The 26,589-nt window shown below is 47.5% G+C and overlaps 1 protein-coding gene across 1 annotated transcript in view; it reads right to left on the reverse strand.

Annotated features, from left to right (window-relative positions):
- Positions 1–26,589, reverse strand: part of LOC309400705 (FACT complex subunit SPT16) — a 49,771-nt gene that overhangs the window by 3,759 nt on the left and 19,423 nt on the right. Inside the window, exons 8-22 of the mRNA XM_081969337.1 lie at positions 26,393–26,483; positions 26,237–26,310; positions 23,976–24,088; positions 20,357–20,422; positions 17,793–17,888; positions 16,508–16,623; positions 14,710–14,863; positions 12,447–12,574; positions 11,303–11,438; positions 11,010–11,136; positions 9,841–9,959; positions 5,290–5,415; positions 5,061–5,173; positions 3,783–3,858; positions 2,529–2,698 (exon numbers count right to left, since the gene is read on the reverse strand). Coding sequence (XP_081825463.1) covers positions 2,529–2,698; positions 3,783–3,858; positions 5,061–5,173; positions 5,290–5,415; positions 9,841–9,959; positions 11,010–11,136; positions 11,303–11,438; positions 12,447–12,574; positions 14,710–14,863; positions 16,508–16,623; positions 17,793–17,888; positions 20,357–20,422; positions 23,976–24,088; positions 26,237–26,310; positions 26,393–26,483 — 1,705 coding nt within the window. The remainder of the gene's footprint in view (positions 1–2,528; positions 2,699–3,782; positions 3,859–5,060; positions 5,174–5,289; positions 5,416–9,840; positions 9,960–11,009; positions 11,137–11,302; positions 11,439–12,446; positions 12,575–14,709; positions 14,864–16,507; positions 16,624–17,792; positions 17,889–20,356; positions 20,423–23,975; positions 24,089–26,236; positions 26,311–26,392; positions 26,484–26,589) is intronic.

Raw genomic sequence — 26,589 nt, forward strand, 5'->3', positions numbered from 1 at the left:
TGCATAGCCTTCCTCACGCCCACTTCTCCAAATTAGCCCTATTCACAAAGCCAGATGTGAACGTGCTTCACTTCTGGGCCAAACTCAAACTAATAAGGCTGTAACCGAGACTCCCCTTGGATTTTTCACTGACACTGGAGGGAGAATAACAGGAGCATTTCAGTGGAAATATTGCCTTTGAGAAGAACAAGCATTTTGAGGGTGGGGGGTATTATCTAAAATATCCCTTTTGTCAAGAGGCAACTGGACTTTCTTGTTTTTTTCTGTTGAAGACGTTTCGCTTCTCACCCAAGAAGCTTCTTCAACTCTGACGGGATGGTGGGGAAGGATTTATACTCCTTGCAGACAACTGGTCATTTGCATCCTTCTAGAGAGTCGCTGAGGCCACTTGGAGTTCCAAAGTTGCTTTTTCAAGAGGCAACTGGACTTTCTTGTTTTTTTCTATTGAAGAGGTTTCGCTTCTCATCCAAGAAGCTTCTTCAGCTCTGACTAGATGGTGGGGAAGGGAAGGATTGATACTCCTTGCAGACAACTGGTCATTTGCATCCTTTGAGAGAGTCAACTGAGGCCATTTGGAGTTCCAAAGTTGCTTTTTCAAGAGGCAACTGGACATTCTTGTTTTTTTCTGTTGAAGACGTTTTGCTTCTCATGCAAGAAGCTTCTTCAACTCTGATTGGATGGTGGGGAATGGAAGGCTTTATACTCCTTGCAGACAACTGGTCATTTGCATCCTTTCAGAGAGTCACTGAGGCCACTTGGAGTCCCCAAAGTTGCTTTTTCAAGAGGCAAGTGGACTTTCTGTTTTGTTTTTCTTGGAAGACGTTTCGCTTCTCACCCAAGAAGCTTCTTCAACTCTGATTGGATGGTTGGGAAGAGAAGGATTTATACTCCTTGCAGACAGTGAAACATCTTCTAAGAAAAACAAGAAAGTCCAGATGCCTCTTGGGAAAAAAAAATCACCTTGGGGTCAATTGTGACTTGCATGCCTGCAAAATCTCCAGAGACATTTAAGTAGGTACTTTCTGATGAACACTGTTGGAATGTTGCGGGAATATGAACGGATTTCCAGAAAAAAATGGCAGGTTACAGGAACCCTTTCACCAGTTCCCAAAAGGCTCCCCACCCGTTTACACTGCTCAGGTGACCTCAACCACTCTCTAGAGCAGTGTTTCTCAACCTTGGTGACTTTAAGTCCTGTGGACTTCAACTCCCAGAATCCCCCAGCCAGGAGTTGAAGTCCCCAGGACTTAAAGTCACCAAGGTTGAGAAAAACTGCTCTAGAAGGATGCAAGGAATATAAATCCTTCCATTTTCCCACCATCCAGGAAAAGCTGAAGAAGCTTCTTGGAGGAGAAGCGAAACATCTTCGAGGAACAACGGGAAAGTCCAGTTAACTCTTGAAAAAAAAAAGCACCTTTGGGATCCTCTTTGCCACAGCTTCATTGGAATGTGGGACAAAATCCACCAGTGTCTTGATTTGCGCACTGCTCATCTTATTTAGAGGTGACTCTGGGGCCGTTTACAAACATTAAAAACCAGTAAACATTAAAATGATAAAACTGTAATTTCGTGGCTATCCAGAGTTGCCCTGGAGTAAGGCAGGCAGTCAATCGATTAAACCAACAAACAACGATAACTTAGAATGGAAAGATGAGGGGAACCGAACACAAAGCATCTGGGGAAACATGGGGTTCTTCTGTTAATCTGATAGCTACGTCCAGGGTGGGGTTCCCCCATTGGGGTCCCAGTCCTTGAGGAACGTCAAGAGGGTGAGTGCGAGTTCTACCTCGGGGAGTACAATGTGCCAAAGAGTAGAATAGCCTCTTCTTCTGGACCCAATCAGCTGAAATTCCTTGACCTGATGGTGGTCCATAACATGGTCTTTCCGTCAGCAAAACTGGGGTGGGTCACTCCCATGGGGATGAGATGGTTCCTCAGACAGTCTGGACCAGGGGTGTCAAACTCAATTTCATTGAGGGCTGCATCAGGGCTTTGCCTGACCTGCCGGGAAGTGGGGGGGGGGGGGGGCAGAAGCGACTGGGTGGGCGTGGCCAGCTGCTGCCATGTTTGCTCTTCGCATTGGGCAGACTGGGCCGAAGCCACGCTGGCCCGATCTTTCCTCTTCGCATGGGGTAGACCAGGACGGCGCCGCGGGCTGGATCGGACATCGCGAGCCGCATTCGGCCCGCGGGCCTGAACTTTCCTCTTCACGCTGGGTAGACTGGGCCGAAGGTATGCTGACCGGATCTTTCCTCTTCGCACTGGGTAAACTGGGCTTAAACCACACTGGTCCGATTTTACCTCTTCACATTGGGTAGACAAGGACAGCCCTGTAGGCTGGATCTGACCATATCACGGGCCGGCTTCGGCCCATGGGGCTTGAGTTTGGCATCCCTGGTCTGGTGCCATGAAGATGAGAAACCTCATGGGTTGGAAGGGACCTTGAAGGTCTCTTAACACCTCAACAATTACCACTCAGGGGAAAACGATACCAATGCAAGAGATACGCCGCCTGTGTCCATACTCACTTGAGCCACTCCTTGATGGGGTCGAGCGAGGCCACGGGGATGGCGTTGATCATCGTGACCTTCTTGCTGTAGTCCTTGTAAACGATGACCATGTCGAAGTTCTTCAGGTGGAACTGCACCCGCTCAAAATGGATCAGCTCCACCTCGTCCAGCGTTACCACAAACGGAGGCTGCAGGGAGGGAAATGTGATTGGTCTTCCAAACCTTTGAGACATTGAATGGCATGGGAGCGATGCTCTAATTCAGAGGTGTCAAACTCAAGACCCGTGGGCCCTCCCCTGCCTCTAGCAGCACTCTGCCGGCCAAAAATGGGCCACATTGAGGGCCCGCAACACCTCCGCGCAGCCTGTTTTTGGCTGGCAGAGTGCTGCAAGAGGCCATTCAGGCCGAAAACGGGGCAGAGGGGGCTGCATGCAGCTCCCCCTCACTCTGTTTTGGCCAGCAGGGCGCTGCAGGAGGCATCCATCCCGTTCCCCCCCCCTGCCTTCAGGCCCATGGAAAACCACCACCTCCGGAAAACTACAATGCTTATCCAGTCCTGAAAGAAATCCAGTTTGACACACCTGCTCAAGATCAGGAGTCTCCAGACTTGGCAATTTTAAGACGTGTGGACTTCAACTCCCAGAATTCCCCAGCAGGACATGGCTGGCTGAGGAATTCTGGGACTTGGAAGTCCACAAAGTCTTAAAATTGCCACGTTTGGAGCCCCTTGCCCTAGACTACAATGGCCACAGACTTTTCTTCTCAAATCCTGACCCTGCTAACGTTGCATCGCTCTGGTGTCAGAAGCACTGAGGCGCTTCCGGTTGAAAGGATGAGCTGGGTTCTCGCCGTTGCACCGGGGAATCCCAGTTTGGGTCTCTTTCCATGTTCTCGGCACGAGCTGGAGCGAAGGATCGGAGCTTAACCCTGCTCCACGACAGCACTCAGGTCTCGAACACAGTCTTGCTATAACCTCCCCCTCCCCCAGCGTCCTAGTCTCACGAGCCCCCGTCTCCTACCATGTTACCATAATCTTAGCATATCGAAGACAACTGTCAGTAAATATCACTTAACGGGAATGCAGATCAAGAGATGAGTGACACACGAGGATTTGAGAAGGCCTAGGAACCAATTACTCTACGTGGGCACTAGGGCATCGCCTGCCAGTTTGTCAGAATTGTCCCTTGCTAAGCTCTGAAGGCCAGATCCAAAAAAGCCACTCCGAGACCATCCCTTTATATCCTTCCTCTCACCGAGCAAACAAGCACTCACCCATTCAGTACAATTCACCAGGGCGCTGCTGGTTGGTTGGAGCAGGCAGGTGCTTCGGTAGGGGGCGCCGTTGAACCTTTCACATGAGATGAAGGAGGCAAAGAGCAGAGAGTGAATAAGCCCCTTATAGGAAAGATGTACATAAAATCTCAAAAGAAATCAGAGATTAGCCCTACCATATTGATGGATAGTACCCGTGTTTCCCCGAAAATAAGACCCAAGTCTTATTTTCTTTTGGGCCTCAAAATAAGTTTCCCGTTTCCCTGAAAATAAGACCAGATAATAAGCCTAATTGGGCTTTTGAATGCATGCGCTAAAATACGTCCTCCCCTGAAAATAAGCCCTCCCCAAAAATATTGCAACGCAGCAGCAGCCATGAGGTAACCATGCTCGCTGCCTTTTGCACCTCAAAAATAATAAGACCTCCCCGAAAATAAGGCCAATCACTTATTTCGGGGGTCAAGTCTTATTTTCGGGAAAACACAGTATATGAGTTCTACTATCTATCTCTCTCCCCTCCCTCTCTCTCCCTCCCTCTCTCTCATCTGTCTATCCATCTATATCAGGAGTGTCAAACTTGACGCCCGTGGGCCAGATCTGGGGTACTTAGATCTGACCCGCAGGGCCACCCTAGAAACAGCAAAGGACCGGCTTGCAGTGCCTCTACCAGTGAAAACAGAATTCGGGGGGAGAGGGGGATGCTCCATTTTCACTGGCAGAGGGTTGCAGGAAGGTGGCATAGTTTGGGAGCTCCGTCCACAAAACGGAGCTTGGGAGCCAGTTTTGACTGGCAGAGGGCTTGGGTCACCACAGGTGCCCCCGACACAAGTGATATCAAGCTGGCATCACCCCGACATGCCCCCTCTCCCAAGGTCAAATACAAACCTGATCCAACCTTCAATAAAATAGAGTTTGACACCCCTCATCTATACCTACCTACCGCCCATCTCAACGTGCCTTAAAGCCTGCCTATCTATCTATCTATCTATCATCTATCTATCTATCTATCATCTATCTATCTATCTATCTATCTATCTATCTATCTATCTATCTATCTATCTATCATCTATCTATCTATCTATCTATCTATCTATCTATCTATCTATCTATCTATCTATCATCTATCTATCTATCATCTATCTATCTATCTATCTATCTATCATCTATCTATCATCTATCTATCATCTATCTATCTATCTATCAATCATCTATCTAATCTATCCATCCATCCTCTGCCAGGACTCAAACAAAAGCTACCAGACCACCGGCGGTCCTTACCCCAACTCTCGGAAGGGAACCTCGAATTCCAATTCCTCCTTGGTCAGACCTTCTACCTTCTCAATGAAATTCTTGAAGGCTGTTTTCAGCTTGTGTCTCATCTCCCGTTCCATCTGGGCCGAAGAGGATCAATCAGTCAACATGGCCCCCAACTGGTCTCCCGGCTTCCCAGCTTCCCCTGTCCACACACACACCCCGGCCAGGGTTTCAAGCAGCCTCTTTCCCTCACCTGCTCGGCGTAGAGGTCGTCCCGATCGTGCATGTGCTGGTGCTTGCCCAAATCGGTGGTGATTTCGCCCACCTCCGTGTAAAATTGCACATCCGTGTGGCGTTTCTTCCCGAACATGATAGCATTCTGGAAGGGCAGAGAGGGGACTGATAAAAACTTCAGGACTATGCAGAATTATAGTCTGTGCTTGGGTAAGAGTGGGAGTAATCTTCTACTGGACTTTGTAGTGGGTGGGGGAAGAATAAGATCTCCTTGGTGCTCTCTAAACTTGGTTTTTTTTTGGCAGACTGTCATTACCAAAAGACCGTATTTTGAGGAGTATAAGACACAACTTTTTCCCAGAGGCGGGGCTTGACGTCGCTATGACACGACATGCAATCTTGGGGCTCCAGGACTGTTGTCGATATCTCTGTTGCTGGATGATCCTTTTTGGATCTAAACCGTTCTGAAGGAACGGTGATAGAGGGGCAAGTCCTGCTGATCTCAGGGGCATCGCAAAGCCTCTGATTGATCCAGGGAAAGTTCTTTTTGCCGGCTACAAGAGAAGCAGCCATGGCTGCAGAAGACTGGGACATGCCCCTGAAATGGAAGCAGTACAGGAGAGACAGTGTGTCGAAATGGTGAGAAAAATCTTTATTATTAGAGAAGAGAAAACCCAAAAGACTTAAGAGTTAAAATAAAATTGAAGACAGAAGGAAACAAGCGGTGAATTAACCCTGGTTTAAAACTATTGTGTTATCTTTTCCACTTTAATTTTGTTTGTTTTCTATGGATGGACCTTTTACAAATGCCTCTTACTTTTAAACTGGACTGGTCTTTTTTTTTTCCTTTTTCTTCTATACTTTTCCCATTTTTTGTATTCGTGGATTAAAAGCCTCTTTCCTCGCAAGGCTCGGACGGATCGTAATCTTTAAACATTTCAGGAGTTCGGAGCTTAGAAAAGAGAGGCAAAAACAGAGGGAAAAGATGTAACACTGCCATCTAGAGGCTAGAGGCTTCGCAACATCTGATATTACAAAGCTATTGGCTTTGTTTACTGAAAGGGTCAGTGGAAAACATTTTGTTTATACAGGTGTTTCTTTGAAGGAAAGAGAAAGCCTTGACCTGAAAAACTTCACTGAATTTGTTTGAAACCTAGCAAAAGTCTTGCATGTTTTAGTGGCAGTGTTTATAACTTGGAAAAATGGCGCAATATGAAGAAGAAAAGGAACTAACATTGCAAAAAATTGTTAGAAATTCAAAAAGTCTTAATAATCACAGAGAGAATTGAAAAGAGACTTGAAATTATAGATCAAAATACAGAAAGTACGGAGGGAAGAGTTGAGAATACTTATAAAACAATGATGAAATTTGAGGACAGAGTTCAAAAAAATCACAGAGACATATGAAAGTGATAAGAAAATTGTTCACACTGACAGCAAATTGAGTGCGGAGGGAAATGATAAGTGCAAAATACGGAAAGGAGAGATCGATGAACTGGAACTCTATCTCAGATGTCAAAACACAGATGAAGAAAGGGGAGAAAATTTGGCAGAAACAATGAGAGTAATTTCGGCAGAAGCACCAGTGATAACAAAACTCAAGCTGATGAAAGGAACAGATGGAGGGTTTCGAGTCCTTATAAGATAACCAATGAACAACAACTTGTCAAGAGAAGTCCACATAAGACTTATCAAGAAAACACTTAGAATACAAATCCTACAAATGGCAAGAGATATTGGACTGCACTATTTCTGGAAGGATACAGGATGATGAAATGAAATGTCACAATAAAATTTAGTTAAATGTAGTTAAACTTTGAGTACTATGTATAAGATAAAGTAATAATAGCTACAGTCAAATAAATGATCAATAATGATAATAAAGCTTTTATATATACTAGATTGATAATATGAAATTTTATACAAACTGTTAAGTGAGGATAATGGAGATGATGTTGAAAAGCCTTTTTATAAAAGATAAATAATTCTATATAGAATAGAATATAAAGATGGAATATCATTAGATGATTTCAGGATGATGTAATGAAATGCCATAACATAAGCTTACTTCAAATTTAATATGCTTCATATAAAAAGGATGTAATAATAGCTAATGGATGTTTAACAATTATAACAATTTTTATACATGTATATTAGATTGATGATACTAATAATGGAAAAACATGGAATTGAAAATTATTAGAGAATGTTATTAATGCTAAAATAATAGTATGATTTAGAATAGGATATAAAAAATTCTTTATTATTGGATATAGTGAAGATGATATAATGAATCGTTATAATATAAATGGATATTTAGAATACCTTGTTTAAAATGGAGAAACAATAGTGATAATTAAGTATAATAACAATGTATACAAAGATATTTGATTGACAATATGTGATTTTTGGTAAAGCTCAAGTGATGACTATGAAAAGGACGCAGAAACCAATCGACACACTGTATGCAGTTGAAGAGGTTTTTATGTTATGTTTTGTGTGTTTGTGTTTGTTTGAAAATAAAAATTTTATTTAAAAAAAAAAGGCACACCTTTTTCCCCCCAAAAAAGAGGGTGAAAATCTGGGTGTGTCTTATACAATCAATACAGCATTTTTGCCCTACTGAAACCCCGCCCCCTTTGCAAAAATGGACGTGCAGAGGGTTTGGGAGGCTGCGCTTGCATTTTCGAGCACCCTACAAGCCTCCCAAAGCCGCTGCGTGCTCTTTTTCTTTGCAAAAAATAGCCTGTTTTTGAGAAAAATGGGCTGTTTTTGGGTTGTTTCCTCCCCCCCGCCAGGAGCTCTCTACCAGCCTCCCAAAGATATGCATGCCATTTATTTATTTATTTATTTATTTACAAAAAACAAGGCGTACAGAGCATTTGGGAGGGCTGCAGAGTGCAATTTTTTCCTTAAATTTATCTCTTCAAAATCATGGTGGGACTTATACTACTTTATGACCTTCTGTGTGTTTATCTCCGCTTGCTGGAATTATCCCTCGGTCCTGGGACTCCCTATCTTGCCCTGCTGGAGTGATTGATGGCAGTCATTCTGCTTACAGCGTTTGGGCTGCAGGTTTGTGGAAGAGTTGAAAGGCTCAAGCTCACGTCTGAAAACAGGGCAAACCGCTGATCAAAGTGGCAAGCTGACTCAGTTAGAGCGATGATGCAACACGGTGCTAAAGAAATGGTGGTGAACCGACCTCCGCAGCACAAATGACTCTCTCTGTATTCCACCGCAGATTGAGCGTGAAAGGAAAACTCCGCCCCTTCCTGTTGTTTTTCGGCTGGGCAAGGCTACTAACAGCTCAAAATGGCCGGCGCTAGCAAACTATGGCTGCCATTCTTCTCTATCCGGAAGGAAAGGCTCCGGCTGCCGAAATGACATTGCTAAGCTCACCCGGGACTGCACGGCAGCAGCAACGCTCCAAAACGATAGGGAACGGTCATCCGATGCATGGTTGACCGCGCTCGCGCCTGCTGGAAATAATGATGTGCTGCCTCTCTCTGCGGCAACCAGGAAGGACGGGAGGTGGTAACAAGCGGGTCGTTCACCCCCGCGCCAACTCGAGAGCGGCGAACCGACTCTCACCACGGCCACTGATCAAGATTGAGAGTGGCGAACTGACTCTCTTCTGATTTAAAACCCATTCAAACGCCCGATAAGCAATCCTCCTGGCGAACGTTCTTCTGGCCACTAGAGCCGCAAGGAAACGCCAATTATTTAAATTCAAGCGCGAACGAACTCCAACAATCCTCAATCAAACTGTATTCCAAGACAAATTTGGTAGCAATGAAGAATCGGAATTAATGAGTTAATTTTGTCTATTATCCTAGAGGAAATTTTTTTGCATCTCTATAAGGCTGGACTGAGTTAAAAAACTGAACTATCCCGGTCAGAGGAGGCATGGTCAACAATAACATAACTCAGTCTCTAGGCTAATGGACAAAGTTAACCCATGTTTGCATTCCCCAAGCAGCGCACAGGAGAATGGGGCGTTTTTTGCTTGGTTTTGCCCCTACAGCCCCCAAGAGCATTTTACAGGCCTCCCAAACCTTCTGCACTTCCATTTTTTTGCAAAGTGGGTGGGGTTTCAGGAGGCCAAAAATGCTGTATTTAGTGTATAAGACGCACCCAGATTTTTACCCTCTTTGTTGGGGGGGGGGGGGGGGGAAAGGTGCGTCTTTTACTCTGAAAAATACAGTAATTTTCAGTTTGGATCATGAACCGCCCGCCTGAAAACACTCAAGCTCAGAGAGCACCAAGGATCCCTCCTTTAAACCCTGAGCTACAAATATTCTCCTTTATTGGTAAAGGGCTTTTCTCTGACCGTAAAGGATGGGCCAAGTTTCTCCTCAAGATGAGGCTGCGCTAGGCAGGAGATGCACCCATCGGTTTGAGGATTTGCACGACGGCGCGAACCACCGGGCAGTAAAGGCTTGCAGAAAGTTCAAACGCAGCAGGTCGCGTTAAGGGAGAAAACCGAGGGCCTCGTCTGTCCTTTGCTACCCGCTTCCCCCTGCGAGGATCTTCTCAGCCCTCCCACCCTCTCCCGAGGCGCAAGGATTACCTTCAGATGGAAGTGAAGCACGATGATCATCTCCCCGTCGCAGGGCTGGAACACGGCGTGCTTGATGTTGTTGTATAGGATGTCCACTTTGTCCCCCCGCACGGAGGTGAAACGAAAGCCTGCGGAGGGAAAGCTGCAATGAGAGCCAATCTGGGCTGTCAGATTGGAAATGCCAGCAGAACCTCCCTGAGCATGTGGGAATTCATTTTTTATTTATTTTATTTAGAGTGTGGCGTGGTTCCATTAGTCAGAAGACTACAATGCCAATGCAGAGTAGTGGTTTGCCTGCCAATTGACGATCGCGTTTCCCCGAAAATAAGACAGGGTCTTGTTTTCTTTTGACCTGCAAAATATGGCCCGGGCCTTATTATCGGGGGGGGGGGGGTTGCTTTGGGGTTGCCAGGTGGCTGCTCTCTTGTGAATGGGCTCCCGAAGAGCTGGGCACAGCCCCAGGGGGGAACGGCTGTGTTGCACTCACTGACGGTGAGTGACGCTCTACCTGGACGGTGGGGGAGGGGGGGGTATTGTCCAAGGGTCTTATTTTTTTTGCCCACCCCAAAAATCTGGCATGGCCTTATTTTCAGGACATGTCATATTTTCAGGGAAACATGGTAGCTCTGTTCTGGGACACGTTTGCACACTTCCCGAGGTGTGCCACAGCAGGGCAAGCTAGCTTCACACCAGAACGAAAGAAAAGTGTCTCTTCTTGCGGCGTCATCCCTTGACCGGAGCTGCCTCGGAAACCGGCGTCACAATCGGGAAGGTTCAGAAGCCGGCAGGAATCTGACTGCCTGCATGAAGCACCAGCTCGTCTCCCCACCAAAGTGGTACCCATTTATCTACTTGCATGGAACTGCTAGGTGGGCAGAAGTCGAAGTGAGTGATGGGAGTTCACCCTGCCACGCAGTGCTGGGGCTCGAACTGCTGGAGAGGAGACCATCTCCAGGGTCATCAAGCCGGAGCCGACGCACCTTTCAGGCATGGAAATATGGAAGATACAAACTTGGGAAGGCTGGTTGGGCAAAATTCCAGGGATGGGGTTGCTCAAGAGACGATGGTGAAACTCAGGGGAACCTCTTTTAATGTTCTGCTTTTGAACTACCTGGCCTTAAAAAAAGTCTAAGGGGATGTCCTTCCCAGAGGCACAGCTCTGTTCATCTCGCAATTACCGTTGACGTGGGCTTCCAGCGATCCCTGCATCCGCTTCTGGGCAATGTTGGGACGGATGTAGAGGTCCTTCAGTTTTGGATTGCTGCGGTTGAGGTTGATCACCAGAGAGTCTTGTTTGACAATTCCCTGCAGAAAGAAAGAAAAAGGTTCAACTGCTTCCACTCCAGGAGCCTCTGTGTCTTCTAAAGGTGTCCTCTCCTGGTTGTTGATCTCAGCAAACATCTCCTCCAACCAACACGCTTTGCTTTCTCCAGCCACCTTCAGGAGATGCTTGCCTGGAAATTTGGCTCACCTCCTTCTCTTTCTCCTCAGCTTCCCGGGTTTTATAACGCTTCTGCACCTCCTTGATGATACGGAAGGCATTCTGGAGATTGAGAGCTGGGACCATTTGCTCCCCAGGTGTTTTTATGTTGGATGCTCGGTATGTTCTGAAGGAAGAACAGCGTTAGCATTAGCAAGCAGCCAGTGATGACACTGAATGTGATCACCCGGGACAAGACGCAAAGGTCTCACGGCCAGCTGAGAGTTCAAATTCCCCTTTAAAGCTCCAAATTTCCCCTCAAACGCTCCCACGCTCGTGGTAAGTCCCAGAGCAAAGTGTGTGAACACACAAGCATGGCAGCCCCTGACTGTGCCCAGTCCAGCAAAACAAAGGAACAAGGAAATGAGTCCATGAAATGAGGAACAAACATCAGGAAGTCAGGAAGAAGGCTCTGAGTCCACAAGTAAGGAAGAAGCAAGCAGTCCTGCAAATGTCTGTACCAGCACACTAAACTTTGCCAATTCAGTGTTTGTTCCTGACAAATGCTCCTCCCCACAGCATCTCCTTAAGTCTGTCCCCAGGTGTGTCTTATGAAGAGGGGCGGGGCGCTCTCCTCCCGACAAGACCCGGGTTTTCGGGTAAGCCTACGCTGTTCTCGCTTTCTCTCCACTCTCCGTGCTCAGGGATCAGGAGGGGGTGGTCCTTGCCCATTGCCTGAGCTCTGTCACTCCTCATGTCCAAAGTTTGCCCTCTCTCAGTCAACCAGCCCCCGTTCCTCCCTGCTAACAAGCCGTCCCAATCCTGAAGGGTCCTGGGCTGACTTGGCTTGCTCCCTCCCCACATTCCTCAGACGTTAACGAAGCCAGGCTCGATCTCCATAGCTATGGCTTGTCCTCCTCCAGAGATTCAGGCTCCAATGGGGGCATGGCACTGAAGTTCCTTTTGATTGGGCAGCAAGGAGCATGAAGGAGGGAGAGGGAAACTGCCTGGAGTCTGGACCTTCAGGAATTCCCATTATATCCAAGAAGGCCTCTGGTTTCTCTTCAAGGCATGGGCTCTAACTCAAGACAATCTACTCAAGAATATCAGCCCTGCAGCCCAGGTCTAAACACACAAACTACCACTATTGTAAGCACCTTCCTAATGGTAATTGCCAGGGAAGGCATTCACTCACATTTCTTTTACAAACGTGGCTTCCGGGTTAGGAAAAATGTTGCCCTCATTGCGACCCAAGGCACTGCCTGGACAGTAGAAGTTGATCCTCAGGTAAGTATAGTCGCCTTCTACAGACATGCTGATGTTCTGCACGAGAAAACCAGAATCACAAAAAATAATAACACTTGGAAAGGATCTTCGAGGTCTCCTAGTGTAACCCCCTGTTCAAGCAGAAGAAACCTATAACAGCGATGGAGAACCTTTTGTGGCTCGCGTGTCAAAAGCGGAGGGAGCGCAGGGGGGTCATGCGCAGGCACGCCCCACCCATAATGCTATGTGCACGCTCCCAGGGCATATGCGCGCACAACCAGTGCCCCCCCCCCATTTTTGGCATACTTTTTTTTGCCCTCCCCAGGCTCCAGAGGCTTTATAGGAGCCTAGGGAGGGTGAAAACAGCCTCCCCCGCACACACACAGATACACGGAGGCTGTCCGGAGCTTCCCAGAAGCTCCGAATCACGAAAAACTAGCCCTATGGGCAAAACGGAAGTTCAGGAACAGACTTCCGGCTTCCTCATAGGGCCAGTTTTAGCCCTTCCTGAAGGCTCCAGAGGGCAAAAAGTGACCCTACGAGTAAACTGGAAGTCACTTCCGGTTTGCTTGTAGGGTGGTTTTAGACCTCCAGAGCCTTCAGGGGCCTTCCGGAGGCTTCCCTGAAGGCTCCGGAGGGCAAAAAGGTTTGCTCATAGGGTCGTTATTTGTCCTCCGGAGCCTTCAGGGAAGCCTCCGGAAGGTCCCTGAAGGCTCCAGAGGACAAAAAATGGCCCTACGAGCAACCCGGAAGTGTGTTCCAGAACTTCTGCTTTGCCCGTACGATCGGTTTTTCGCACTACGGAGGCAAGCGTCCGGAGGGTGAAAAATGGCCTCAAAAGAAGTCAGCTGGCCAGCGCACGCGGGCTGGCCAACTTGACAGGGCAACGCCTTGCGTGCCCTGACAAATGGCTCTGCATGCCATAGGTTCGCTATCCCGTTTATGACTGCCCAATCTCTTCTTAAATACTTCCAGTGATGGAGCTCTCAGAATTCCTGTAGGAACGGATACTCGATTGTTTCAAGTATCAGGAAATTTTTCCTTAGTTCCAGGTTGCTTCTCTCCTTGATTAGTTTCCATCCAGTGCTTCTTGTCAGACCCTCAGGTGCTTTAGAGCAGGGGTGTCAAACACAAGGCCCACAGGCCGGATCAGGCCCGTGGAGGTACTTAGATCTAGCCCAGGGGTACGCCCCTGGAAACAGCGAAGGACCAGCCCGTGGTGCGTCTGCCAGCGAAAACAGAGCTCGAGTTCCGTTTTCGCTGGCAGAGGGTTGCAGGAGGTTTTCCCAGCCGAAAATGGAGCTCGGGAGCCTATTTTCGCTGGCAAAGTGCTTAGGCCACCATAGGCACCCCCGACAAGACTGAGGTTAAGCTTGCCACGCCGCCCCTGGCCACGCCCCCAGCCACCCCCATGTCAATCTGGCCATGCCCACCCTGGCCATGCCCCCCAAGTAACCCTGATGTGACCCTCAATGAAATCGAGTTTGACACCCTGTCAGGCCTGCAGCCATCTTTTCTTTTGGATCTTTGGCCTGCCACTTTTTCTATTATTCTACTATGCATTTTCTCTTGTGGGAAAACGGGAGGGGGGATTGTATGGAGTTAGATGCTACGTAGCCAAAACAAAATTCCTTCTAGAAAACCAAGGTCATCCTTTGTCTTCGCACCTCTGCACCTGACTGGAACTGGATGGGTGGAACTGCCAGCACGGCAGTGGGAGATTGGACCATGGGATGGACTTGTGGGCGTGGGGGCAAGATCTTGAACTTTCAACCGGGTGGGGAAAACCGGGAAGCTTTCAGATTCGGGTCTTCCCAGATGTGCCAACACGGCTCTCTTAATAAATTGGAACTTTGAGCAATACTTTGCCTTAGACTCTTGATTTACTTTTGGATGCTATTTGGAATCCTGACACACGCTTTGGAGAATAGATTGATCCCCACTTCTGAGGTCTCCTCCCCCTCCAATAATTGGGTGGTCTTTTCTAAGCCCAGCCCTCTCCCAAGACCACAACCATACAAAGCAATACCCTCTGTTTATTCCTTTTTTTCTTGGGCATCTCAACAATCACATTTCAGCAGTTTTCCTTTTCAACGCCATTCTCTGCTCCTACTTCTCCCGAGTCGTGCCTTCCTAAGACCTGATTAAGCCTCTAGTTCCCACCCTAGCCCAAGGAATGGAAGTCCTCATACCTTGATGGTAGCAATGTGGAATGGAGTAGCGATGCCAAAAACAGGCATGATGACCGTCTCGTACTTCTTGTCGATGTAAATCTTCATCTCCCGAATGTACGGTTCTTTGGGCATTAGAGATGGGTTCTTATAGGACACATTTGACTTGCGGGCTCTGCAAAAGACCAGAAAGAATAGGAAAAAAATCAAATAGAATAGAGTCTCCTACAGGCCTCAGGGAACATGGCATGCAGAGAGGCAAGCAAGCTCAAGTATGGAGGTCCTTGGTGCTCTCGTGCTTGGCAGCTGTACAGGTACTCCTCAACGGACGACCACAATTGAGCCCCACATTTCTGTTGTTAAGTGAGACATTTGTTCAGGGATCCATCTGCTCCTAATCTGCGTCACACGGAGGTTACTTAACTGTTGTGGCCCAGCAGGATCCGGTTGAGCTGCTGATGGACTCGGATAGCGAGGAACCATATGAGTCTGCCCTGGATGATGTGGAGGACCCTGTGCAGGGTTCAGACTCAGAGCAGGGACCAGAGAGGCTGGTTGGCCACCAGGAGGCGCCTGAGGCATGGAGCGGTGGGGAGGATCAAGGGCAGTTTGTCCCTGATGCTAGATTGAGAAGGGCTGAGAAACGGAAGCAGCAACTCCGTAGGCAGACTCACAGAAGATGGTGGTTGTGGATTGGCCCCTCCCAAGAGAGATTATAGGTGAGGCGTTGGGAGGGGACATTTGCAGGAAACAACCGTTCGAATTAGTAGTTAAGAAAATCTGTGCATTCTAGCCGTGTCTGTTCGTTTGGACTATCTGCGTTGCTTCATTTGAATTATCTGGGTTGCTGCAGAGTTAATCTATTGAATGTGAGTTGCCTGGGCCCTCAGCCAAAGGATTCGTTATCTCAGTAATTAAATAGTGGCTAACAGCCAAGCCTGTGTTCTGGTTTATTCACAGGCATGGAGGGGGGTCAGAACACTTAACTATAGCCCAGGAACAACAGACAGCCAATCAAACAGTCTGAAATCAGACCATGACTCAGAAATAGCCAAACAAAGAACATTCAGGCACTTTTGCATCTCATAAAAAGCTGATAGACCTGATAGAGGAACACAACTCAAAACGTGTTGAAGAGGTCTCTTCAAATGGGACGAAGACTCTGCCAATCGCAGAGTCTCAAACCAACAGCTTAATTTGTTCAGTGAGTTTTGCCCCATTTTACGACCTTTCTTGCCTCGGCTGTTAAGTGAATCCCTGCGGTTGATAAGTGAAGTCACCCAGTTGTGAAGGGAGTCTGGTTTCCCCATGGACTTTGCTTGACAGATGGTCGTAAAAAGGGGATCACGCGAGCTTGGGACGCAGCCAACGGTCATAGATATGAACCCGTGGGCAAGCCCGTGAATTTTCGATCCCACAATCGTGGGGATGCGGCAAAGGTCGTAAGTGGGAAAAAACGGTCCTAAGTCCCTTTCATCAAGGCTGTTGTAACTTTGAATGGTTCACTAAGTGAACTGTTGGAAGTTGAGGACTACCCGTATTGCAGATGTTTCATTGCCGAACTAGGCAACGTCATCAGCGTGATGATACCAGCTAGTTTTTAGTAGCTTTGGATTATGAAGGACTCCAAAATTCAATCCTAAGCGACAAATATTCCCTTCTAATTGGTAAGCTCAGATACTTTTTGAAAAGAAGGATGCTTTCTTGTCCTGTATGAGCCAGGAGTGGCTATTCGGCTGCATGTGACATGCCCCCCCTGCCCCCCCCAGGTTGGAAACAGGAGAAACCCATTATTGCTCCCACCGCACACAATTCTTACTTCTGGATCTGCTGCTCCCCTTTTTGTTCCGTTAAGCGTCTCCGGGCTTCTTCGTTTAGCTGCGTGGCCAGCTCTTTCTGATGTGCCCGGCGTTTCTCTTCAGCGGTCAGTTCATTCTGGAAAGATGGAATGATTGCTGCTCACAAAGCATTGGAAGATCCCTCTCTCCATCCCTCCCTTTAATTTACTACCTCTGCCTTCGGTGACCTGGCGTTCTGATCCAGCTCCCCAAACACCAAAAACTCCCGGAAGTTAAATCAATGATTGTTTTATTTGGAGCGCCAGCAGCCCTGGCAAAACGTTTCTCTCTCACCGCAGGCTAACAAGTCCATGTCTCTGCGTTAATTGTTTGCTAGCTGAACTGAAGAGTTACTGCGCAGGTCATAGGCCTTATCAGCAATGATTTACTGCGCAGGCTTCTTAACACGTTTCTAAATACATCACACATTCCAGAGACTTCTTTTACTTTTGATCTTTGTTCGTCTGCCAAGTAGGTGGACGATAACTGCTCTTGCCAAAATGTAACAATTAGATAGGTTTGTTTTATTTTATTTTCATATTAAAGTTTGTTTTCATTAGAACATGATCTCGGATTTTTATTTTCGCTTCTTCTGAAGATATGCTGTTTGGAAAGCCATTGATTCTAGACCTCGTTAGCTCAGGGTGAAATTTTTTTCCCTGACAGTCCATCCGTGTCTGCCACACTTATTCATCTCCGCTCCCTCCCTTTTATACCCAGAGCTAGGGTGGGGCCTCGCTAGCAACGGTGGCTGTTCTTTCCCGAGGACCGGCCCATAGATTTCCACTGCTCTCCTCTCCTCTGCCTTCTGTGCATCCGCACGTCAGGCACCGAACCCAGCTGTTCCTCCTCTTCCTCATCAGCAACCTCCAGACCTGGGGGCTGTTGACTCTCCATCTGAAGCCTGACGGATGGCCCAGGCTCTGCCTCTGTCTCTATCTCTGACAGTTCCATTCCCTCTTCCTCCTCGGAGCTCTTAGGTGCCTTGATGCTGACCCTGGCTCCCACCCCTCCTCTGATTTGGCTGCTGGAAAGGCCGGTGCCTGACAGGCCACAACACTTGGTCTGCCGTTGGCCGGGCAGAGAAATCTGGAGTTGTAGTCCCAACAGTTGTGATGTTTGCGTGTGTGTGTGTTGGAGCAAAGAGCTTGAGGAAGTATAGCCCAACCGTTGAGCTAAGAAATATCTCACGCGAAGACACTTTTTTCAGTGTTACATGATACAACTCCCTCCCTCTCTGCCCTCAACCCATCTACATTTCTCTACCCGTGTTCTTTCTGGCAGCAGGGCTGCCCGCGAGCCACGCCCAAGGAGGATTCCTTCCGTATCATCTTCTTCTTCCTCTTCCTCCTCATCCTCTTTCTGTGACAAAAAAGGAGGAAAACGACATCAACATTCGATCTGAAAAGGGCACAATTTTTCACACCCAAACGTATTGTGCAGTACAGGTGGTCCTTGAGTTCTGATTATAGTGAAGCCTGCCTGTCACGGTTGCAAAGCAGATCGCCCTGCGTGACCGGCCTGATTTCATGACCCATTTTCTGGAGTCCGTTAAGTGAATGCCAATGTTATTAAGTGAGCCAAGGGTTTGCTATCGGCCAGTTTTGGACAAAAACATCGTAAAATTGTGGCCACGTGATTACGGGACTCTGCAAACAGCTGTAAATGCAGGCTGTTTACCCAGTGATATGATAACGTGGGAAGGCCCAGTTGACAAACCTGGCTTATAAAGACTCTTGGGGAGGATCGTCATAACTTTGAATGGTTGCTAAGCGACCGTTCCTAAGTCAAGGATTGCCCTCATTAGAAATTTCTCATAGACTGTAGAAGTAAAGGCAAGTTTCAGGGAAAATGTTCTCATCATGGTCCTCAAATGCCCTTTTTGAACTGACGTTTGAAAAGGTAAAAACACCCACCGAGCCCTTATCTGTTTGAGAGTGATCCAGCTGAGAACTGAAAATGTGATATTCCCCCCACCCCCCAAAAAAACGGGAAAGGAAATCTAGGGCTGACATATCTGTTCGCGCGAGAACCCATCTTCTTTTTAAAAAACAATATTTATTGTATTTTAAACATGCAAACACATTGACAAAGACATTCACAAAACCCCGGAACTGAATATTCCTTCTTACAGCAGATATCTATCGGTGCATCTTTACAAGTATTGTTTCCCTCTCTATACATTCTAAAAAATGTTACACTTAAGGTCCTTTTATTTCTTATTCCTTTGCTTAACAATCTATGTTGGGTCTTTTGTATTAGACTGTTACCTTTCTTCTATTGTACATCTTTTTCTACTTTTACAAATCCTACTTTCTTATCCCTGTTTCCTCATTCTTCTATGATACAAATTGCATTTCCCAGATTCTTATTTCCTATTTCTATTATCTAACCACTAACTGTATTTTTCGGAGAATAAGACGCACCCTTTTCCCCTCAAAAAAGAGGGTGAAAATCTGGGTGCATCTTATACACTGAATACAGCATTTCTGGCCTCCCGAAACCCCATCTCCTTTGCAAAAATGGCTATGCATAGCCTTCAGGAGGCTTCCAGAGTGCTCCTGGGGGCTGGGGAGGGAGAAAATGAGTGAAGAAATGTGCTGTTGTTTGCTCATTTTTGCCCCCCACCCCTGGAGCACTCTATAAGCCTCCTAAAGGCTATGCATGCCCTTTTTTTTGACAAAAAACGGATCGGTTTTTGCTCGTTTTTGCCCCCACAGCCCCTAGGAGCATTCTACAAGCCTCCTAAAGGCTATGCATGCCCTTTTTGTGACAAAAAACGGGCCCGTTTTTGGGAGGTCTGCAGAATGCAAAACCCTTTTTCTTTTAAATTTGCCACTTCATAATCTTGGTGACGGCCATGTGACGGCCGTGGCTAGGGGAGCGTTCCACCAGGTTCGCCTGGTGCGCCAATTGCGCCCCCTACTGGATCGGGACGCCCTTCGCACAGTCACTCATGCCCTGGTGACGTCCCGCCTGGACTACTGCAATGCTCTCTACATGGGGCTCCCCTTGAGATGCACCCGAAGGCTGCAGCTGTTCCAGAATGCAGCCGCGCGGGCAATTATGGGGAGTACTAGGTACTCCCATATAACACCGCTCCTGCGCGAGCTGCACTGGCTACCTGTGGCTTTTCGGGTGCGTTTCAAGGTGTTGATTATCACCTTTAAAGCGCTCCATGGCTCAGGACCTAGCTATTTGCGGGATCGCATCCTACCCCACACATCCCTGCGACCAATTCGCTCTCACAGAGAGGGACTCCTCCGGGTACCATCCGCTAAGCAATGCCGGCGGGCGATGCCCAGGAGTAGGGCCTTCTCTGTGATGGGCCGAACCCTCTGGAACGACCTCCCCCCCGATATTAGAATCATTGCTGATCTCCGCTCCTTCCGTAAGAAACTCAAGACCCACCTGTTCCAATTAGCTGGCCTGGCCCAATCATAATCATAATCTAATCCCCGACCCTCCTGGCCAGTATTTTAAATTTTGGGGTATTTTAATTGGTTTTAATTATTAGCTAATTTTATGATCATTGTACAGACTTTTTGTTTAATTTGTTTTTCTGGGGTTTGTATTTCTGTTGTTTATAGTGCATTTTATTTCTGTCTGTACACCGCCCCGAGTCCCCTCGGGGAGAGGGGGCGGTTTATAAATCTAATAAAATGAAATGAAAAAATGAAAAATGGTGCATCTTATACTCCGAAAAATACCATTTTCCCCAAACTAGAGAGTACTCTGATTCCTCTTTTCCTTGAATTTCCTCAGAACCCCTCTTCAAGTTCTTTAAAAGCTTTTCTGCTTTTCTGAACTCCGTCGAGTTTTGGACTCACCTTTAATAAAATGCTCACGTTCTTCACCTTCTTTTTGACAGAGGTGAGGAGAGTAGCTGGACCGTCCTGAGAGGATTAAAGGGAAAAAACAAAACCATAGCAGAGAAACACAGCCACACCCATTTTCACCACTCAGGACACAGATGGCCTCAACGACTCTCTAAAAAGGATGCAAATGACCAGCTGTCTGCAAGGAGTATCAATCCTTCCCTTCCCAACCATCCAGTCAGAGCTGAAGAAGCTTCTTGGGTGAGAAGCGAAACGTCTTCCAAGAAAAAGAAAACAGAAAGTCCAGTTGCTTCTTGAAAAGCAACGTTGGGACTCCAAGTGGCCTCAACGACTCTCTAAAAAGGATGCAAATGACCAACTGTCTGCAAGGAGTATAAATCCTTCTCTTCCCAACCATCCAGTCAGAGCTGAAGAAGCTTCTTGAATGAGAAGCGAAATGTCTTCAAAGGAAAAAAACCAGAAAGTCCAGTTGCCTCTTGAAAAAGCAACTTGGGACTCCAAGTGGCCTCAATGACTCCCTAGAAGGATGCAAATGACCAGCTGTCTGCAAGGAGTATCAATCCTTCCCTTCCCAACCATCCAGTCAGAGCTGAAGGAACTTCTTGGGTGAGAAGTGAAACGTCTTCAAAGGAAAAAAACCAGAAAGTCCAGTTGCCTCTTGAAAAAGCAACTTGGGACTCCAAGTGGCCTCAATGACTCTCTAGAACAGTGATGGCGAACCTTTTTTGGCTCGCGTGCCACAAGTGGGGGGGGGCGCAGGAAGGGTTGAGTGCGGGCGTGCCGCACCCATAATGCAATGCGTGACCCCCCCAGTGCGCGTGCGCGCACAATGCGCGACCCCCCCATTTGTACATGTTTTTTTCGCCCTCCCCAGGCTCCAGAGGCTTTATAGGAGCCTGGGGAGGGCGAAAAGAGCCTCCCCCGACCCCCCGGAGGCTTCAGGGACTGTCCGGAGGCTTCCCTGAAGCCTTTGGAGCGCTTAAAACCACCCTCTGAGCAAACTGGAAGTGACTTCCGGGTTGCTCGGAGGGTCGTTTTAAGCGCTCCGAAGGCATCAGGGAAGCCTCGGACAGTCCCTGAAGCCTTTGGAGCGCTTAAAACCACCCTCCGAGCAACCCGGTTTGCTCGGAGGGTGGTTTTAAGCGTTCCGAAGGCTTCAGGGACGGTCCCTGAAGCCTCCGGGGGAGCGGGGGAGCCTCTTTTCGCCCTCCCCAGGCTCCTATAAAGCCTCTGGAGCCTGTGGAAGGCGCAAAATAGCTTTTAAAAAGGTGAACTCAGCTGGCCAGCGCGCGCATTCGTGCTGGCCAGCTGACAGGGCAGCGCCTCGCGTGCCCTGACAAATGGCTCCGCGTGCCACTTGTGGCACGCGTGCCATAGGTTCGCCATCACGGCTCTAGAAGGATGCAAATGACCAGCTGTCTACAAGGAGTATCAATCCTTCCCTTCCCCACCATCCAGTCAGAGCTGAAGAAGCTTCTTCGAGGAGAAGCGAAATGTCTTCAAAAGAAAAAAACCAGAAAGTCCAGCTGCCACTTGAAAAAAGCACCTGTTGGGACAGCCGTGACCTGCATGACTGAGAATCTCCATAGAGCTGCAGGCTGGATTTCCTGGCAGAGAGGGTTCCTTCCCACGACTGGGAATTAGCGTTTGCCCTTATGCAGGTAGCCTTCGACTTACAACAGTTCATTTAGTGACCGTTCAAAGCTACAACGGCACCGGAAAAAAGAGACTTTTGTTCGTTTTTCATACTTATGACCCACAGTCATGTGGTTTACATATGGATGCTTGACAACTGGTTCATGCAATGGTGCAAAGCTCACTTGGGAAATGTCTCACTTAGCAACATAAACTATGGACTCGATTGTGGTCATACGTAGAGGACTAAGTAGACCGCAGAAAGAAAGCAAGAGAAGTTTTTTTTTGGTTGAATTTGCTGAAAGGGAATAATCTGCCTTCGATGTTTTCCGGCTGCCATTTCACCTCTCTTTCTCAAATCCCCAGGACTAATTTCTGACTTTTCTTCCTTCCGTTAACACTCAGAAAGTAATACAATAGTAGAGTTGGAAGGGACCTTGGAGGTCTTCTAGTCCAACCCCCTGCCTAGACAGGAAACCCTATACCGTTTCAGACAAATGGCTATCCAACATCTTCTTAAAGACTTCCAGTGTTGGGGCATTCACAACTTCTGGAGGCAACTTCTGTTCCACTGATTAATTGTCCTAACTGTCAGGAAGTTTCTCCTCAGTTCTAAGTTGCTTCTCTCCTTGATTAGTTTCCACCCATTGCTTCTTGTTCTACCCTCAGGTGCTCTGGAGAATAGTTTGACTCCCTCTTCTTTGTGGCAACCCCTGAGATATTGGAAGACTACTATCATGTCTCCCCTAGTCCTTCTTTCTCTTAAGCTAAACATACCCAGTTCCTGCAACCGTTCTTCATATGTTTTAGACTCCAGTCCCCTAATCATCTTCGTTGCTCTTCTCTGCACTCTTTCTAGAGTCTCCACATCTTTTTTACATTGTGGCGACCAGAACTGAATGCCGTATTCCAAGTGTGGCCTTACCAAGGCATTATAAAGTGGTATTAACACTTCACGTGATCTTGATTCTATCCCTCTGTTGATGAAGCCTAGAACTGTGTTGGCTTTTTTGGCAGCTGCTGCACACGGCTGGCTCATATTTAAATGGTTGTCCACTAGGAATCCAAGATCCCTCTCACAGTTACTACTACTGACCAAGGTACCACCTATACTGCTCAATAATAGTAACTGTGAGAGGGATCTTGGAGTGCTGGTGGACAACCATTTAAATATGAGCCAGCAGTGTTTTAGTAATATTTAGTAATATTACAACTCATTAAAAAATATACCAGAGCGTGGTGCGATGGCCTAGAGGCGGAGCTCTCACCTGCCAATCAGGAGGCTGTGAGTTTGATCCTAGGTGCAGGCCAATATTTCTCTCTCTGGGCTCATCGAGAATATATCTACTGAAAAAAACTCCGCACTGGGGACGGGAAAGGCATCTGGCCAGTAAACGCTCTGTTAGCTCCATTCAGTTGCCCAGATTCCACCCCACGAGGGATTATAAAGTCATTGAAACAGGATGATTAAAAGAAATATACCAGACAGATTACAGGTAGTCCTTGATTGAAGACCACATTCAAGCCCCAAATTTAGGTTGCTAATTGAGACAGACCAGTGAATTTTTCCCCCTTTTACAACGTTTTGTATCACAGTTGCTAAGTGAATGACTGTGCCTGTTGGGTTAGTAACACCGTCATTAACTGAATTTTTCTTGTCAGGAGGTCGCAAAAAAGGGGATCCCGTGACCCAAGGGACACTGCAATCGTCATAACTATAGTTGGCAAGCATCCGAATGTTGATGACGTAACCCGCAACCGTCGTTAAGTGTGAAAACCGGATACAAAGTCCCTTTTCCCCGCCCAGCGCCGTTGTAACTTTGAACAGACACTAAGCAAACTTGCTGTAAGTCGGGGACTAAAATAAGAGAAGAAGAAACTCCTTCATTGGAAACCAAGCCCAAACTTGCCAAAACTTTTTGCGTGTTGCTCCGGCCACATCTCCCCCTCACTTCCTCGCTGCCCTTGCACCCACCTCTTCCACCAACACGGTGTCCCCGATGAAGAGGGCGTAGGTTTTCTCCTCAGGTTTCTTCCCCTCTCGGTTGGGCAAGTCGGAGAGGCCAACGTTGAGGCTGAACACCATCCCTGGGTGGAGAGAACAGAGCTTCGTCAGTCAACAAGCTACCTACACGGGGCCTCTGGGACTCTCTACCCACCACAAAAGTGTACGTGACCTTCTAAGAGCAGGGGTGTCAAACTCAAGGCCCGCAAGGTGCCTAGACCGGCCCGCAGTGCCTCTGCCAGCGAAAACTGGGCCAGTGTTCTGACCTAGGCTTCCCCAAGTAGCACGAAGCCGAGTCCTTGTTCCGATAAACCCCTTTTATTTAATTGACAGTGAATTCCAATCCAGCAAAGTCTCTCCTCTCCTGCAGTCTTTCAAGATAGTTCACAATTACCGGCCTTTTATCAGGCTTGGAGAGCGGCCAGGCCGATATCTTTCAGACGCCGCAATACTTGGCAAGAATGCAGGAATGAACTAACTGTCTCCTGCAAGCTCCACTCCCCTTTCGCTCCTCTTTTATTCCCTAGGGGAGGGGCCATTCACGCCCCACCCGTGGCATGAATTTGACGTGGGATGTATTTTATCAAGGGTTAGACCATGGGTCGTCAACCTGGTCCCTACCGCCCTCTAGTGGGCGTTTTGGGATTCCAGGTGGGCGGTGGGGATTTCGGAGGTTAAAACCTCCTTTTGAACTAACGCGCGCGAGAAGCGCCGTCCCGTCGCCAGGGAAACAGTGAGTGAGGTGAATCACGTGGTTGCTCAGATCACACGGGCGCAGCCCGAGAAGACATTTCTGAGAAGAGAAACTTCTCCAGTCGGGCTGCGCCCGTGTGATCTGAGCAACCAATTCACCTCACTCACTGTTTCCCTGGCGATGGGACGGCGCTTGCCTGCACTTCACCAGCTCAGGCGCGACCGGAGAAGTTTCCTCAGCTCCTCACCGCTCCACTGAAGATATTTCTGAGAAGAGAAACTTCTCCGGTCGCGCCTGAGCTGGTGAAGTGCTAGAAGGGGGGAGGGGGGAAGGAGCAGAAAAGACAAAAAGGAGAATGAAAGGGAGAAAGAGGAGGTGGGGGATAGTGGGATCCTTGCTGCTTTCTGAGCTTGGGGGGGGGGGAGGAGCAGAAAAGACAAAAAGGAGAATGAAAGGGAGAAAAAGGAGGTGGGGGATAGGGGATCCTTGCTGCTTTCTGAGCTTGGTGGTTTTCTTACAGACATTTCATTACCAAACTAGGTAACATCATCACTGCTAGAAGGGAGTGGGGTTGTGGGGAAAGGAGGAGGAGGAGGAGGAGGAGGAGGAGAAGTCGAGTAGAAACTGATAGCAGGGACAGGCAGAAGCGGAGCAGAGCAGTTGCAAAATAGGAGAAAGGAAAGGCAGGAGAGAATTGTTGTTGGCTAATAATAATAAGTGGGCTAACTAGCTCAGCCTTACTTTTGTACATAGCCCTAAGGAAGATAAAAAAAGGAGATAAAAAGGAAAAGCACCAAAAGAGGAGACCTTCATTTTTTCCTTACGAAAATCGAACCAGATATCAAATATTTAGTCTCGCAGCATCAGCCTCAAGGATCTCATTAATCACTAGTAAAGCTAATTTCAATTTACTTTATTGTTTTCTAATTAAACTTTATAAAGTTAAAAACATTATAAACATGCATAAAGTAGAAATAAAAAGATAAATGTATGTACATTTCTTTTTTTTTAAAACACCCTCCTTTCTAAAAAATATTCCGCACTTGCGCAAAAACTGGTGGGCGGTAAGGAAATTTTTCCATCAAGAAAGATCCATTAGTGGGTGGTAGGTAGAAAATGGTTGACTACCACTGGGTTAGACAATAGAAGCAGAAGTTAGACAGGAGGAGATATAAAAAGAGGAAATGTTAACGTGGAATTTGACAACGAAGATGTTATGTATTATCGCAATTGTATTAAGGTATAGTTATATTATTAACATTAGGATGAATATGATAACAAATAGGTGGATTATGACTGTTCAAATAACTGGACCCAGATCGCACACCGTTTGACGGAAATGGAAAGTAGTACGAACAAAACAAATAAAACATGAAAGAAGAGAAAAAGGAAATGATGTAGTATCTCCTGCTTGAGGAAGGGGTTGGCCTAGAAGACCTCTAAGGTGCCTTCCAGCTCTATTCTGATGGGATGGATTGAATTGGAGAACAGAAGACCCTCCCCAACACTTCGTAGGATCTGCCTCCCCGAGTCTCACCTTTCTTGAGGCGGTACTGGTTTTTGCTATTGATGACGAGGGATCCCTCTCGGAACTCAATGCCCATGGCAAACCTAAGGGAAGAAGAAAGGATGAGTCCTCCGAAGGACGTTACACCTGTGCATAACTCTCGGAGGGGAGGAAAAGCTGGTTTACCCCAGGTTCTTGGTGATTTTGCTCAAGAGCTCCGGCTTCTGCTTCTTCACCATATCCATGACGGCGGCGTAGACCTCGCACAGCTTTGCACCTAATGCCAACGGGAAGCAGATCAGAGGAACAGAAGAAGGCGGCTCCGCCTCGGAGGAGAGTCTGCTCGTTTTGGCGAGACGTGTGGGGCGTCCGGGGGGCTCCAG

The sequence above is a fragment of the Natrix helvetica genome (genome assembly GCF_964273705.1).
Source record: "Natrix helvetica genome assembly, chromosome: W".
Classification (NCBI taxonomy): domain Eukaryota; kingdom Metazoa; phylum Chordata; class Lepidosauria; order Squamata; family Natricidae; genus Natrix; species Natrix helvetica.